Source organism: Dasypus novemcinctus, chromosome 10, assembly GCF_030445035.2.
Source record: "Dasypus novemcinctus isolate mDasNov1 chromosome 10, mDasNov1.1.hap2, whole genome shotgun sequence".
NCBI classification, from domain to species: domain Eukaryota; kingdom Metazoa; phylum Chordata; class Mammalia; order Cingulata; family Dasypodidae; genus Dasypus; species Dasypus novemcinctus.
In genome coordinates, this window is record NC_080682.1 from 9,745,816 (window position 1) to 9,759,682 (window position 13,867).

Here is a 13,867-nt window from a genome sequence, read left to right on the forward strand (position 1 = left end):
GGCTGTTGGCGGATGTTGGCAAGTGGACAGCACTTCCAACAGAACCTGCAGAGCAGGGAGCTAGTTAGGTCCACAGTGGGGAACTGGTGACAGCATCGATCAGGCCTGCCACTCAGACTGGAGCCTGGGGTACCCCTGCTGGTCCCCAGCCTTTCCCCTGCTTCAAAGTGCCCTGCCTCCTTCAGGGAAGGCCCCTTCCCCTCTGGGTAGCTAGCCCTGACTCCTGTACCTTCCCTCCCTGTCCTTGGCCCCACCTTCCTAGCCCTGAGTCCATACCTCTCGCCATTTCCCGAGAGACAGCTCTCTCATCCCTGTGGTGTGACTCCCTCTGAACCAGTGCTGCCCCGCACAGCTGTGCAGGTTGTCCCTGCATGTGGGTCCCTGGCTGCAGCAAGTTGGGAGCTGAAATTTAGCACGTCTCTTTCAACAAGCTGTCTCCCGGCATGGAGCCATATCTTTTTTCCTAATTCTCACCCTTCCTCTACCCAGAAAACTTCTGTTCAGCCTTCACTTCCAGCGTTAAAAAGTCTCCTCTCAGGAAGCTTGCCTGGACTCTTCAAGGGGAGCTAGGTGTAGCCGTATCCTATGCTCCTCTAACTCCTTGCACATCCGTCTGACAAAGCAGTTATGTCTCTGTGACTATCTGTCCCTTCTGTCCCCTGCTGGCTGAATAGTGGGTTCCCAGGTGGTCTCTAAAAAGCTGCTGAATCAACAGATAACTCAGCCAAGAGCCAGGGGGCTAGGAGTGGTTTATTCTCACAGCTGAGCTAAGGGCGAGGCCAGCACGGGCCTCAGCAGCAGCAAAGGCAGCCCCCCCGCAGCCCCAGCCTCCGCCCCCCAGCGTGGCAGCTGCAGGCAGGCCAGGCAGGGAGCCAGGGCGGCAGCCCTCGCCAGGGGAGCCAGCCAGCCCCGAGGAGCAGCAGCGGGCAGCAGTAGCAGCAGCAGGTCGCAGATGGGGGCAGGGGTGTTAGTCGGCCCACTGACTCCCATCCTGGCCACGGGTGGGCCTTGGCGAGGGCTGGGGGCCTGGACGGCGAGGAGGGGGTGTCTGCGCTGCTCAGTCGGCTGTGAAGATGCGGCTGGAAATGTCGTCCAGCAGCCAGTCGATGCCAGGCAGCAGGTTCTCCCCAGTGAAGGCGCTGCAGCCCTGGATGCACCAGTGGTGGCTGCGGATGGAGTCCAGCTCCAGGGCCTGGGGGGTGGGGGTGGAGGGCAGGGAGCGGCCCGGTGACCACAGGCTCCCCACGGCCTGGGGGGAAATCCAGGCCTCCCTCAAGGCCCTGCTCAAGGCCCCGTGTGGTGCCTGGGCTCCTTGCAGACCACCCGGCCAGCTCTGCCCCTTAGGAAGAGAAGTGGAACGTAGGCTCCCGAGCATCTACGGGGATTCAGTGCTCGTGCTAGGGGCCCTCCAAATCCCCTCCGACCTGTTAGCGCAAGACCATATAAAGGAGGAAATTAAGGCTCAAGGGGTAAGCAATGGCCTAAGGTCACACAAGTAAGGGGCAGAAAGATTCTAACCCTGCTCTTTCCCAAGATGGAGTTGGAGCTCTAGCATGACAGTTAAGAGGCAGGCTCAGAGGTCAGGCAGGCCTGGGCTTAAATCCTGGCTTGTCCACCTACTAGCTGTGTGACCTCGGGTGAGTTACCTAACCTCTCTGAGCCTGCCTCCCGATCTGCGAAATGATACCTTGCGAAGTTGTTTTGAGAATCAACCGAGTAAATACATGCCAAGAGCCCAGCACCCGGAAAACCCTCAGTGCAGGCTGGCCTGCTCCTATGGGAACAATCGGGTCACAGCTCTGCCTCCCGCAGGCTGTGTGCCACTTGCTCAGCGCCCGCCCAGGTCCTGCCACTCAGCAGGGGCTGAGAAGTGCCTTTTAGGTAAATTAACCAACAAGCAGGGGCTCCCTTTCCTCCCGGGCCTGCCCCACGGCCAGGACTCACCTCGCGGATGGCGTTAGAGGACAGCGCTCCAGGCAGGTCTTGCTTGTTGGCAAAGATGAGGAGGGTGGCTCCAGCCAGGCGCTGGGGAGAGGAAACAGAGGCGCCTGTGGGGAGGGAGGGGCACGCCAGGGTCCCTGGCTCCTCCTCTAACGACCCCAGGCACCTGGGGTCAGAGGTGCACCTGGAAGGTTAGGCAGCTCTCCCCCTGGTGGTGGGGGGCCCGGGTGGGGTGGGCAGTGTGGACGCCCCACGCGCCTCAGCTGCCTCTTTCCTAACCGGGAGGGGCTGTTGGACGAGATGCCCCGAGCCCCGGTGGTTCTGCGCTGCTGGGATCTGGGCGGCCGCCGTGTGCGGAGAACGCGAGCGTCCCAGCGGCACCTGCGGGATGCCTTCCCCCCTCCTGTGCGCCCGTCGCCCCTGGACTGGACCTACTCCCGCCGGGCTCCACCGCCTGACGCTGCGATTTCCGTGTGCATCTGCCACAGGCGCTCCTTGCTGCGGGCGGGTGGGCCAAACCCCTCCCGAGGGCCTCGGGTGCGGGGCCTGGGCTGCACCCGGCCCGCCGTCAGAGTGTGTGGCCCGCGCCGCTGTCCTGGTAGTCCACCTGTCCCATTTACACCTGTGGCCCTGGAATATTGAACAACTCCCTCTTTCACTCTCAAAAGTGCCCCTCCTGGTTTGCAACTAAATAAACGAAGTAACCTGGATCCAATCCTGGAGCAGAAAAAGGGCTTCGGGGGAAAAACTGGCGACATCGGAATGAAGCCTGCGGTTAGCTAACAGTGCCTTACTGATGCTAATCCTCAGTTCTGCCCCACGTACCTTGATCATAGAAGATGCTAACCCTGGGGAAAGCTGGGGAAGGATACACGGGAACTCGACTATCTTTGCAACTTTTCTGTAAACATTAAATTTTACTCTTAAAACTCTGGCCTAGATGATAAATTATAAAATTGCTTCCCAGAAGCGGACTTGGCCCAGTAGCTAGGACGTCTGCCTACCACATGGGAGGTCCGCAGTTCAAACCCCGGGCCTCCCTGACCCGTGTGGAGCTGGCCCATGCGCAGTGCTGATGCGCACAAGGAGTGCCGTGCCACGCAGGAGTGTCCCCCGTGTAGGGGAGCCCACGCGCAAGGAGTGCGCCCCGTAAGGAGAGCCGCCCAGCGTGAAAGAAAGTGCAGCCTGCCCAGGAATGGCGCCGCACACATGGAGAGCTGACACAAGATGACGCAGCAAAAAGAGACACAGATTCCCGGTGCCGCTGACAACAAGAAAGCGGACAAAGAAGACGTAATAAAATGGACACAGAGAACAGATGGGGGTGGGGGGAGGAGAGAAATAAAAAAAAATAAATCTTAAAAAAAATTGTTTCCCAATTACAATCACATTTTAGAGGGGAGAAAGTGAAAGCTCAGAAAGGTCAAGTATCCAGCCCAAGGTCCTAAGCCAGGCCCCACTGCCTCCCCCAAAGCTTCACACGCAGGCGTTGTGGCAGGTTCCTAAAACCCAACAATAGGGGTGTCGTCATCTCATCAGGTTTTCAGGTGCAGAAACTGAGGCTCAGGGCTGGGCAGTGGAGACGCTATGCACCCAGGTCTCGCCCGGTGCGTGTCCCGCCTGTGGCACCCGTGTCAGGTTTGTCTCTGCCCTCTAAGGAGCTGGAACATGGTGAGGGCATCTGAGAAGGAAGTGTCCTCAGTGTCCCTCTGGGCTCCTGGAACCTTCCAGCAATCTCTAAGTACACAAAGGGCTGGGGCCTGGCCCACCTCCTCCACCAGCAGGCTCTGGAGCTCGCGCTGGCAGTCCTGCATGCGCTGGCGGTCGGCACTGTCCACCACCCAGATGAGGCCATCGGTGCTCTCGAAGTAGTTCCGCCAGTACGACCGCAGGGACTTCTGGCCGCCCACGTCCCAGATGTTCAGCTTGAATCTGGAAGCCAGAGGGTCAGCCTGGTGTCCCGCCCTCCCTGCCTGCCCTGGGCTGCCCACCGCCCTCCCTGCCTGCCCCCCGCCCTCCCTGCCTGCCCTGGGCTGCCCACCGCCCTCCCTGCCTGCCCCCCGCCCTCCCTGCCTGCCCTGGGCTGCCCGCTGCCCTCCCTGCCTGCCCCCCGCCCTCCCTGCCTGCCCTGGGCTGCCCGCCGCCCTCCCTGCCTGCCCTGGGCTGCCCGCCGCCCTCCCTGCCTGCCCTGGGCTGCCCCCCGCCCTCCCTGCCTGCCCTGGGCTGCCCGCCGCCCTCCCTGCCTGCCCTGGGCTGCCCCCCGCCCTCCCTGCCTGCCCTGGGCTGCCCACCGCCCTCCCTGCCTGCCCTGGGCTGCCCGCCGCCCTCCCTGCCTGCCCTGGGCTGCCCGCCGCCCTCCCTGCCTGCCCTGGGCTGCCCGCCGCCAGGGCCCCGCTCACCCCCGGTGCTCCAGCGTCTTGATGTTGAAGCCCAGGGTTGGGGAGATGGTGGCGACGTCCTCCCCGTTGAACTTCTTGAGGATGGTGGTTTTGCCGGCGTTGTCCAGGCCGCTGGGGCGGGTGGGGTTAAGGAGGTGTGCCTGTACTCTGCGGGCTGCGGGCACCTCACGGCGTCCCTCTTAGGGGACTCAACATTTCCCACCACACCGGGATTATGTGAGCCCACGCTCGGCCCAGAACAGGCCCGTGACAAATGTGAAAAGGCTCGAAGAATCAATCTTTGATCAGCGCCGCCTGACTCAAATGCACCTTCATTCCTTCCATAGTTACTGAATACCTACTACTTGCCAGGCCCTCTCCTGGGCGCTGGGGCTGCCCCAGAGAACAGGACAAAATCCCGGCCCTTGAGCAACTTAACTCTAGTGGGGGACTAGTCAATAAAGTGCAAACAGATGAGAAGAGAAGGTACGGTCAGCCCCTGTGTTAAAAATACACGGAAGAGGCTTTCCAGGAGGCTCCCTGGAGGAGGTTCCCTAAGAAAATGTCCTGAGGAGAGGCCCGGACTACAAGGAGGCAGCTCTTGAAGGCCTGGGGGAAGGACATTCAGGGCAAGGGAGCAGGGACAGCAGAGGAGCACACGGCTGGGGGCAGCCCCCTTCGCCTCTGCTTCTGAAATAGGCCAAACCTTTTGCTGCTGAGCAGGTGCAAATGAAGGGGTGAGCTCACTGTGGGAGGATCTCCCTCCTTTCCTTCCAACATTAAGGGGACTTGCAAGTGGGGGTGAGGGTGGAGCAGGCCCTGGGCTCAGCTACCCCGGGGCAAGTGAAGCCAGCAGGGAAATGGAGGTGAGAAGAGGACTCTGAGAACGCAGAGAGGGCCCCTGCCACCTGGCGCAGACTACCCACCCTTCCCCTAACATCTGTGCTTGCTTCTCCCTGGACCAGTCTCATCAGCTGCCAAACTCAGCTTCTCTCACCACAGAAAAAGCAAACAAAATCCTCTCTTGAGTCCTCTTCCCCTCCAGCTTATCGTTCTTTCCCTATCCTTTCCAGGGGGTCTCCTGAAAACATGGGTCTCTACTCGTCCTCTCCAATTTCTGTCCTCTTGCTCTTCCTTGAATCCACTCACTGGGTGTTTGCTCCCATCACTTCCCTGGACTGCTCTTGCCACGGCCAGTTCCATGTTCTCCCCGCTGCTCAGCCCCCAGGCCTCGTCTTCCTGTGCCACCAACCACACGTGAAGGGGCGATCCCCCTTCCTCTGACCTGCCTTAGCTTGCCCTGGCCTCTGGATGCATTTCACCCCTCTTCTTGGTCCATTCTCGCTGGGGCATCTCAGCCAGGATCATTACCTCCAATACCATCTTTATGCTGATGACTGCCAAATGCATACCCCAGGCCCCGGCGCTCCCCTGGACGTCAGTAGGTGCTGGACGTCAGTAGGTGTGGCTGCCTGCCTGACGCTGCTGGGATGGCTCAGAGGCACTCACAGGGCCACAGCTATGCTGGTCTGCCTCCTCCCAGGGGGTTCACCATCACAGCAAGGGGCTCCTCATTATTCTAATTGCTCATGCCAGAAACCCTGCCTCAGGCTTGACTTCACGCTCTCTCTCGCATACACATCCAACCACGCAGCCCTTCCTGCTGGCCCCACTGTCAGAATGCCTCCCCACCTCCATCACCCCACTGCTTCCATCCTGGTCTGAGTCACCATCCCATCTCATTGCCTTATTCCAAGGGGCCCCTAACTGGTCTCCCTGCTGCTGCCCTTGCCCCCTTTATAAGAAGCCAAGAATCCAAAAAACCTCCAGGTGGCCGCTCCCTCAGCCCACCTCTTTGACCTCATCTTCTAGAACCTTCCTCCTTGCTCACTCTTCAGCTATACTGCCCTCCCTGACATCCCCTGGAGTCTTCCCCGGACACCAAGGCTGGGTTCATCCCTCACCTCCCTCAGGTCTTTTATTTAACCGCCACTCTCTCAATGCAGCCTTCCTTGACCATCGGAATTAAACTGCATTCCTCTCCATACAGACTAGATTTTACTTAGTTCTAGCATCTTTTGCCCCCGCCCCCCCCCCCCCCAACTGCCGCATTATACAACCTCCAGGAGGGCAGAAATTTTTATCGTGTTGTTTTACCCCAGCAACTAGGATAGCACCTAAAACATATTAGGTGCTCAACCAATATGAGTGATTCTCTGTGCCCTTCTCAGGATTTTGTTTTCTTAAAAAGACCTGGCACGAACATTCCCTTTAGGTTATGGGCAGATAAACGTCTTCTCTCGCCCGCTCGTGGATCTCAGGTTCCCCACGGGGCCGGCACAGAGGACGGCTAACGGCGCTGAGCAGGTCGGCGAGGGCCCTACCGCCTACAGGCCTGGGGGCGCGGGGACACCGAAGGAGCGGGCAATTGGGCCCGCGGGCGAAACGACCCGCCAAGCCCTCGCCGGCCGCTGCGGGGAACGCCAGGCGCGGCCGGCGCCCCCGGGATTCCACGTTGGAGGGCAGGGCCGGGCCCGGCACCCTCGGGCAGGGGGGGAGAGGTCGCCGCGGGGAGGGCGGCGGCCCCCAGCTCGGGCCCCACCGCGAAGCCGCGACGGCCGCGCCACCTCCAGGCCCCAGCCCCGCCTGCCTCCGCGCCACCTGAGCGCGTCGCTGCGCCCGGGGGCCCTCTACCTCTCGCCCTCGGAGCGGGACACCCCCGGCCCGGGCCGGTGGTGCGGTCCCCTCGCGGCCCCCGCCGGAGCGATTGGTGGCGCCCACGTGCGTGACGCACCATGGGCAGTTGGCACAGGCCGGTGGCCGCGCGCCCCGCGCCCGACAGGGGGCGCCCGGCACCTCCCCTCCCCGGCGGGGCTCCCGCTCCCCTCGCGGCTCCGGCGCCCGGGAGGATACAGCATGAGCAGGCGCAGCTCCCGCTCTTTCTGCTTCATCTTCTTCAGGATGGTCAGGAGCCCCATGGTCCCGGGAGTCCCCTCCCGGCCGCCGTCTCCTCCTAGGCCCGGGACCCCGCATCCTGCTCCTATTGGCTAGTGACGCCCACCGGCGGCCCAGCCTATTGGCTAGCGCTCGCCTGCTCCCGCCCTCGCTGCCACGTGACCTCGGAGGGCGGCGAGAGTCCCCGCGGCGGTGCTGGGGGCTTCGGAGCAGTGCTCTGCGTTAACCCTGCGGGTCCCGAAGGCGGAGGGTTGGGGGATCAGGGCAAAGCCACCATTCCTTCCTCTCCGGGATCCGGGAACTCGACCGGGAACGGGAATTCCTGCAGTTCCCGGGTTGAATCTTAGTGGGATGGGGAGTAACTGCAAAGGGGTGCGGCCGACTGGGTACCCAGAAGTCAGAACCAAGAGGCCCAGGGGTGTTGGCCCGCTCACCTTGGGGCCCGTCTCCCCGGACACCTGGTCCAGATCCTGCTCTTCTTGTGCCTCGGCATCATCCTCAATCTGCCAGTGACAGCAGCAGAGAATTGGGCCTCCGCCTTCCTGGGCTCTTGGAATCGTTGAAGGTGGGCCGGCCCTTGGGTCTCAGACGGGAGCGATATTGCCCCCTAGGGGCCGTTTCGAAACGTTGGGGGACGTCTTTAGGTTTTCCCAAAGACCGGGCAGAGTCCCTGGCGTTTGGCGGGCCGGGAGCAGGAATACCAAACACCCTGCAGTGCTGGGGCCAGAGAGATCTGGCCGAAGAAGACTTGTTCCGCCCAAGATGTCTAGTTTTCCGTCGAGAAACACAATCCCTCCTTTTGCAGATGAGAAGGCTGAGGTCCAAATGGTGCTTAGTGCAGTGACTGGCAAATAGTAGTGCTCAATAAATATTTGTTGTTGAATGAATAACTTTATTCAAGAGTCTTAGAACTCAGGCGGTCCCGAAAAAGGTCACAGAGGCCAGGGGCCAAGCAGTTTGTAAAATCAGATGGATGAGCCTTGTTGTCTTATTTTGAACCCTTCTCTCAAACCACTGCAGGGAAATTTGAGTAGGCAGTACAGCACAGTCTAATTGCTTGGGAAGGCATCTTCAGGTACTCGCAGAAGGTAATGGCTAATTCCTGTGTAGCTGTTTGCAAAATGCTCCACCTGCCCTGAGAGGTCTATTCCATTTTTGTAGATGTGGTGATGGAGTCCAGAGAGTTTAAGGAGCTTGGACATGTCAAAGAAAAACCTACACTGGACAACGTGAAACGGGCAAGGATGACTTTATTCAAGGGACTGCTACAGCAGGGAAGAGAGAGCAGGACTCAACTCTGTGGAAACTTGGGATATCTGCTTTGGAGGGCTGAGAGTGCATGGAGGAAAAGCCCTGAAGGAGAGTAAAGGGGCAAGGGAGAAGGCTGTGGCTCACTGGGGTGGGTGAGGCATTGACTGAGGTTGTGTTGAGGACGTCTGGGTTCAGAATGTCTGCCCTTGCAGTGATGAAGCCACCTGGGGTCCTTAAGGGCCAGGAGTGAGCAGGAGGGAGATGAGGGCCTACTCACTTAGGGCTTCTCAGGTGCTTGGGTAGCTGGGGGGAGAGAGATCAGGGGCAAGATTGATATTCACAATAGTTAGCTCTGAAGTTGTTTGTTTAACTTTTTTTTTTTTTCTCCTGCAGTCTGGGTTGTTTTCCTGTGCAGTCCCACAGCTTCAAGATCTGTTTCAAGGTAGTCAGGATGGGGGAGGGAGCCCTCCCTGCCCCAGCCCTAAGGTGGCACCTTGGTCCAGGGAAAGAAAAAGTCTTTGTCAGGCAGCACTTCAAACTCGGGTCTGGCTGACAGTTAACAGTACGGTCCTTCCAGTTGCCTCTGTGGAGTTTGTCTGGAGAGGTAGAAGGAAGAGAAGGGATGTGGCTGGGCCCCTGGCTCACATGGCTCTGCCCCCCACCAAGCACACATGAGGAAGACAGCCAGCATGATTCCTGCGCGAGGCCGCTGAGAAACGGCTGAGATCAAAGTGGAAGTGCCCGCAGCCTAGTGTCCTGCCCCGGGAGTCCAGGGCATCTGTGCAGCTCGGTTCTGACAAGGAAGTTTGCTGTGGGTTGGTCTGGAACAGCGAGAAACTGGAGTCTTCTAAGTGTACCCTAAACTGGGTACACTGGGTTGCATGCAGCCCTTAAGAAGGGTGGAGAGATTTCTGTGCCATACTAAGTGATACAAGGGAATTTCAATTTTAATTTAAAAAGAGATGGGAGTATACCCACAAAACGGTATTTTTCAAACTGTAGGTACAACCCATTAAGTGGATTGTGACTTCCTTTAGTGGGTCTCTATATTAATGGATTTGATCCCCAAAAAGAGGTCTGACCTTTGGGAGTAACCCCTAACTCTAGTCTTTCCGGTGACTGGAGAGCCGTTTGTTATTGCCAAGGGCCCAGGACCACGCCCAATGGTTCATACGCTAACGAGATGATGAGATGGGGGACCACCCCTGGAATCAGGGGTTTGGGGCGTTGGCCTCTGGAAGAGGAGGTCTAGAGGGCATTGACCCCACCAAGCCTTTGTAGTGATGCCCCAGGTAAACTCAGGACTTTCAGCAGGTGTGAGCTTCACCACTGATAAGATACATCCTTGTTCCGGAGGATGCCTGTCTCTGCCTTTGAGACCCTCCCAGGCCTTGCCCTGTGCACCTCTTCTTTTGGCTTCTTATCTGTATCTTTTTACTGCAATAAAACTATAGTCATAAGTAGAGTGTTTTTATTGAGCTCTGGTGATCGTTGTAGCGAATTACCGATTCCAAGGGCCTAATGGGACACACACACACACACCCGTGCAGCCTTTATAGTCACAAATAGATGGGAACATGAACTTGCCCACATCTGACCGTTTTGACTACAATGATGTCAGTGTCAGCAAAAGTTAAACAAGAGAAAACATGGCCGCAGTCCCCGCGCAGTGTTTGGTAAAAGGTTGGCTTCAGATTTTTATGTGAATGTGCTTAACTTCCCGCTGAAGGTCACAAACTTCTCGCTGAGGGTCACGGTCTCAAAGTCTGAAAATCGCTGCTGTTCAACAGTTAACCTGGGGGTAGGCTTGGGGAGAAGGTAAAGTCATTACCTTAATTGCTTCCAGAGTGCTTTTCTTTATCTCTGGCACTGAAATCCTTGTTTAAATGTCAAGCTTACAGCTCTGCGCTCCATCGTCCAGCCCTGTGGCTGCTTCCCAGGGGCTACACAGTAGGATTTCAAAGAACATCAGTGGAAAAAAGCCACCTTCCAGCACTGCCAAACAGGAAGTCCCTGCCTTTAACTAGTGATCACTAATTGCCTGTAGCTTGGTGTTTATCTCGGAGGTGGGGGCGCTGTTACCGGCAAGCCTGAAGGCACCTGCCCGGGCAGTGTTTTCCTTGGGAAGAAGAAAAGAACTCAAGGAAATAAAATCTTTGGGAATGTCTTTGAAAGAAAAATGGAAAAGAAAATATGTAGAGCTGTAATTATGTAGTAATGTATAACCCTTTGTGTATATGTGTGTATTATTTATACATATATTTTTCCCTCAAGAAAGAATCATGAAATTAAAATACCCAGATCCTTACAGCCTGAAACCTGCTTTGGAATGAGGAACTTTTGGGGGCTAAGTGGACTATAACTTGAGGATGGAGTTCTAGATGTCTTTTTAAAAGGTGTGCTTTAGCCAATGTCTGGGGTGAACTATTTGGCACTATAGGGTTTGTTTGTTTGTTTTTGAGGTAGTGGGACCAGGGATTGAACCCAGGACCTTGTATGTGGGAGGCCATTGCTCAACCACCAAGCCACATTGGCTCCCCTGAGTTGGCTCTCTTGTCTGTTTGCTTGTTGTTTGCTCATTTGTTTTTGTCTGTTGTCTGCTCCTTGTTTTTTGCTCATTGTCATTTTTTTTAAAACATTTTCCTCCTCCACCCCCCACCCTGCTGTTTTTGCTGTCTGTGTCCATTTGCTGTGTGATCTTCTGTATGTATTTCTCTTTTTGTCTTCTTTTCTCATCTTTCTCCTCTAGGATTCACCAGGATTTGATCCTGGGGACCTCTAATGTGGAGAGAGGTTCCCTGTCAATCGTGCCACCTCAGTTCCTGGTTTCTGCTGCCCTTCACCTTGATTCTCCTCTTTGTCTCTCTTTTGTTGTATCATCATCTTGCTGTGTGACTGGCACACCATGCAGGCACTTGGCTTGCCACTCAGGCACTGGCTCCCCACGCAGGCACTGGCTCGCCACGTGTGTGCTCATGCTGGCACTTGCACAGGTGCTAGGCTTGTTGTGTGGCCACTTGGCTCATGGCGCGGGTACTCGGCTCTCAACGTGGGCCCTGGCTCCCCTCGCAGGCACACTCTCTCTTCTTTTTCACCAGGAGGCCCCAGGGATAGAACCTGGGTCTTCCCATATGGTAGGTGGAGGCCCTATCACATGTGCTTTCCCTGCTTGTCGTTTTTTCTCATTGTCTGTTTTTGTTTGTTTTTTTCTTTTGGAGGAGCCGGAAAACTGCTAAGTGGATGGTGGGTGCTCAACTGCTTGAGTTACATCCGCTCCCTGCTTATTTGTTTTTGCTAGTTGTCTGCTCTTTCTTGCTTGTCTGCTCATTGTTTGTCTTCTTTAGGAGGCACTGGGAACCGAACCCACGACCTTGGGCAATTGAGCGCCCACTTCCCACATGGAAGGTCCTGGGTTCGGTGCCTCCTAAAGAAGAAAAGAGCAGACAACAAGCAAAAACAACAACAAGCAGACAAGAAGCAAAAAAAGCAATGAGCAAATAGACAAGGGAGCCATGTCGGGGGAGAGGGGAGGTAGAGCCTTTTTGATCCAGCCGGTCACTTCATGTATCACTTTTACCATCAGGAAAGACAAAACTCTTTTTGTCCTGGGGAAAAACAAAAGCCAGGGAAAAGACCCTACAATTGAAAGCATATACCTGAGTATTTATTTTTAAACTTGCGCTAGAGGAATTTTCTGTTCTGGTCCTTTGAACTGTAATGATTGTATTTGGTTATTTTAAATGAAGTTTTATTTCTTTATTTAAGATTTATTTTATTCATTTATTTATTTTTTTCCCACCTTCTTGTTTGCACTTGTTGTATGCTGTGTCTTTAGGAGGCACTGGGTACTGAACCCAGGACCTCCAATGTGGGAGGGAGGCGCCTAATTGCTTGAGTCACCTCCATTCCATGCTTTGCTGTGTCTCTCATTATGTTTTTTCTTCTTGTGCCTCTTACTGGATCATCTTGGTTGTGTCATCTCGTGCCTGCCTGGCACGTCAGCTCACTGTCTTGCTCGTTTTCTTTTGGAGGTTCTGGGAACCTTTGCTTCCTGCTTTGTTGTGTCTCTCACTACGTTGTTCTTTTGTGTATCTTGTTGCATCATCTTATTGTGTCAGCTTGCCATGCCTGCCCGTCATGTCAGCTCACTGTCTTCTTTAGGAGGCACCAGGAACCAAACCACAGACCTTCCAAGTGGTAGGTAGGAGCCCAATTGCTTGAGCCATATCTACTTCCTTGAAGTTTGCTTTTATTAAATTTTTATTATGGTAACATATAAGCAATATAACGTTTCCCCTTTTCTTTCTAACTTAAAAAAAAAAAAAATTCCAAACTTACAGGACTGTTACAAAATTAATACAGAGCCCATGCAGAGAACTCCAACATATCCCCATCAGATTCCCACATCCACATTTTGCCTCATTTGCCTTATTCTGTCCATCCACCCATCGATCCATTGATCCATTTTCTAAACATTTGAGACTAAGTTGTATGCATCTTGCTCCTTGAACACTTACTATTTCCATGAATATGGGAATATTTATGTAACCACTTATGTACAGTTATCAAGTTCAAGAACTTTAACATCGATATAAAGCTTACTATCTCTATTACAATTTTTTCATATATTCCAATAATGTCCTTGAGAGCCTTTTCTCCTCAATTATTAGAGCCAGTCCAGGATCATGTATTGCACTTGTCATTGTCTCTTTAGTCTCTCTTTTTTTAAAATTGTGGAAGCATATATTCAACTAAGCTTTCCCATCTCAACCACTCCCAAGCACAGGAGTTATTTAAAAAATAGACTGCATATTTTAGAGCAGTTTTAGGTTTACAGAAAATGATGCCAAAAGTACAGAGAATTCCCACATAGCCCCCTCTTTCCCCATGCCCATAGTTTGCCCTGTTGTAAACATCTTACATTGGTGTGGTACAAATTCATGAACCAATATTGACACATTAAAGTCCATAGCTCTACGAGTCTTGACAAATGCATAATGTCATGTACCCAACAATTACATGGGATAATTTCACTGCCTAAATAGCCCATGTTGTCCACCCATTCAGCCTTTACCCTCTTCCCCTGCACCTCCGGCAACCCTGATCTTTTCCCTCTCTCAATAGTTTGCTTTAGAGGCATCCAGGTGGCTCATATGGTATGTAGCATTTTCAGACTGACCTTTCATTTGGCAATATGCATTTAAGGTTCCATTTGTTTTTGTTTTTTTATTTATTTACTTTTTTCTTTTCTTTCATTTTTATTTCTTTGTTATCTTTTTTTAAGTTTTAATGACATATATACAACCTAAATTCCCCCCTCTTACTACATTCAGATACAGAAT

The 13,867-nt window shown here is 54.6% G+C and overlaps 1 protein-coding gene and 1 long non-coding RNA gene across 2 annotated transcripts; one reads left to right on the forward strand and one right to left on the reverse strand.

The window, feature by feature from the left end:
• Positions 1 to 732: 732 nt before the first annotated feature.
• Positions 733 to 7,351, reverse strand: ARL2 (ARF like GTPase 2). Its single transcript, XM_004478567.5, has 5 exons — positions 7,233 to 7,351; positions 4,341 to 4,451; positions 3,711 to 3,873; positions 1,945 to 2,025; positions 733 to 1,192 (listed from the first exon to the last, which is right to left on the reverse strand). The coding sequence occupies exons 1-5, from the start codon at positions 7,295 to 7,297 to the stop codon at positions 1,058 to 1,060; spliced, it is 555 nt and encodes a 184-aa protein (XP_004478624.1). The 5' UTR covers positions 7,298 to 7,351; the 3' UTR covers positions 733 to 1,057.
• Positions 7,352 to 7,724: 373 nt separating this feature from the next.
• On the forward strand, positions 7,725 to 9,985 carry LOC111760568 (uncharacterized). The gene is made up of 2 exons (XR_002794210.3): positions 7,725 to 7,839; positions 8,436 to 9,985. It is a non-coding gene; the product is annotated as an uncharacterized lncRNA (long non-coding RNA).
• The last annotated feature ends 3,882 nt before the right edge of the window (positions 9,986 to 13,867 follow it).

Bases quoted from the DNA above. Each gene is read 5' to 3' on its own strand.
- ARL2 (XM_004478567.5), bottom strand. From the start codon at position 7,297: ATGGGGCTCCTGACCATCCTGAAGAAGATGAAGCAGAAAGAGCGGGAG. The intron at 3,874-4,340 runs GTGAGCGGGGCC...TCTGGCTTCCAG, and splicing joins AAGACGCTGGAGCACCGGGG to ATTCAAGCTGAACATCTGGG. The intron at 1,193-1,944 runs GTGAGTCCTGGC...CCCACCCCCCAG, and splicing joins CCTCTAACGCCATCCGCGAG to GCCCTGGAGCTGGACTCCAT.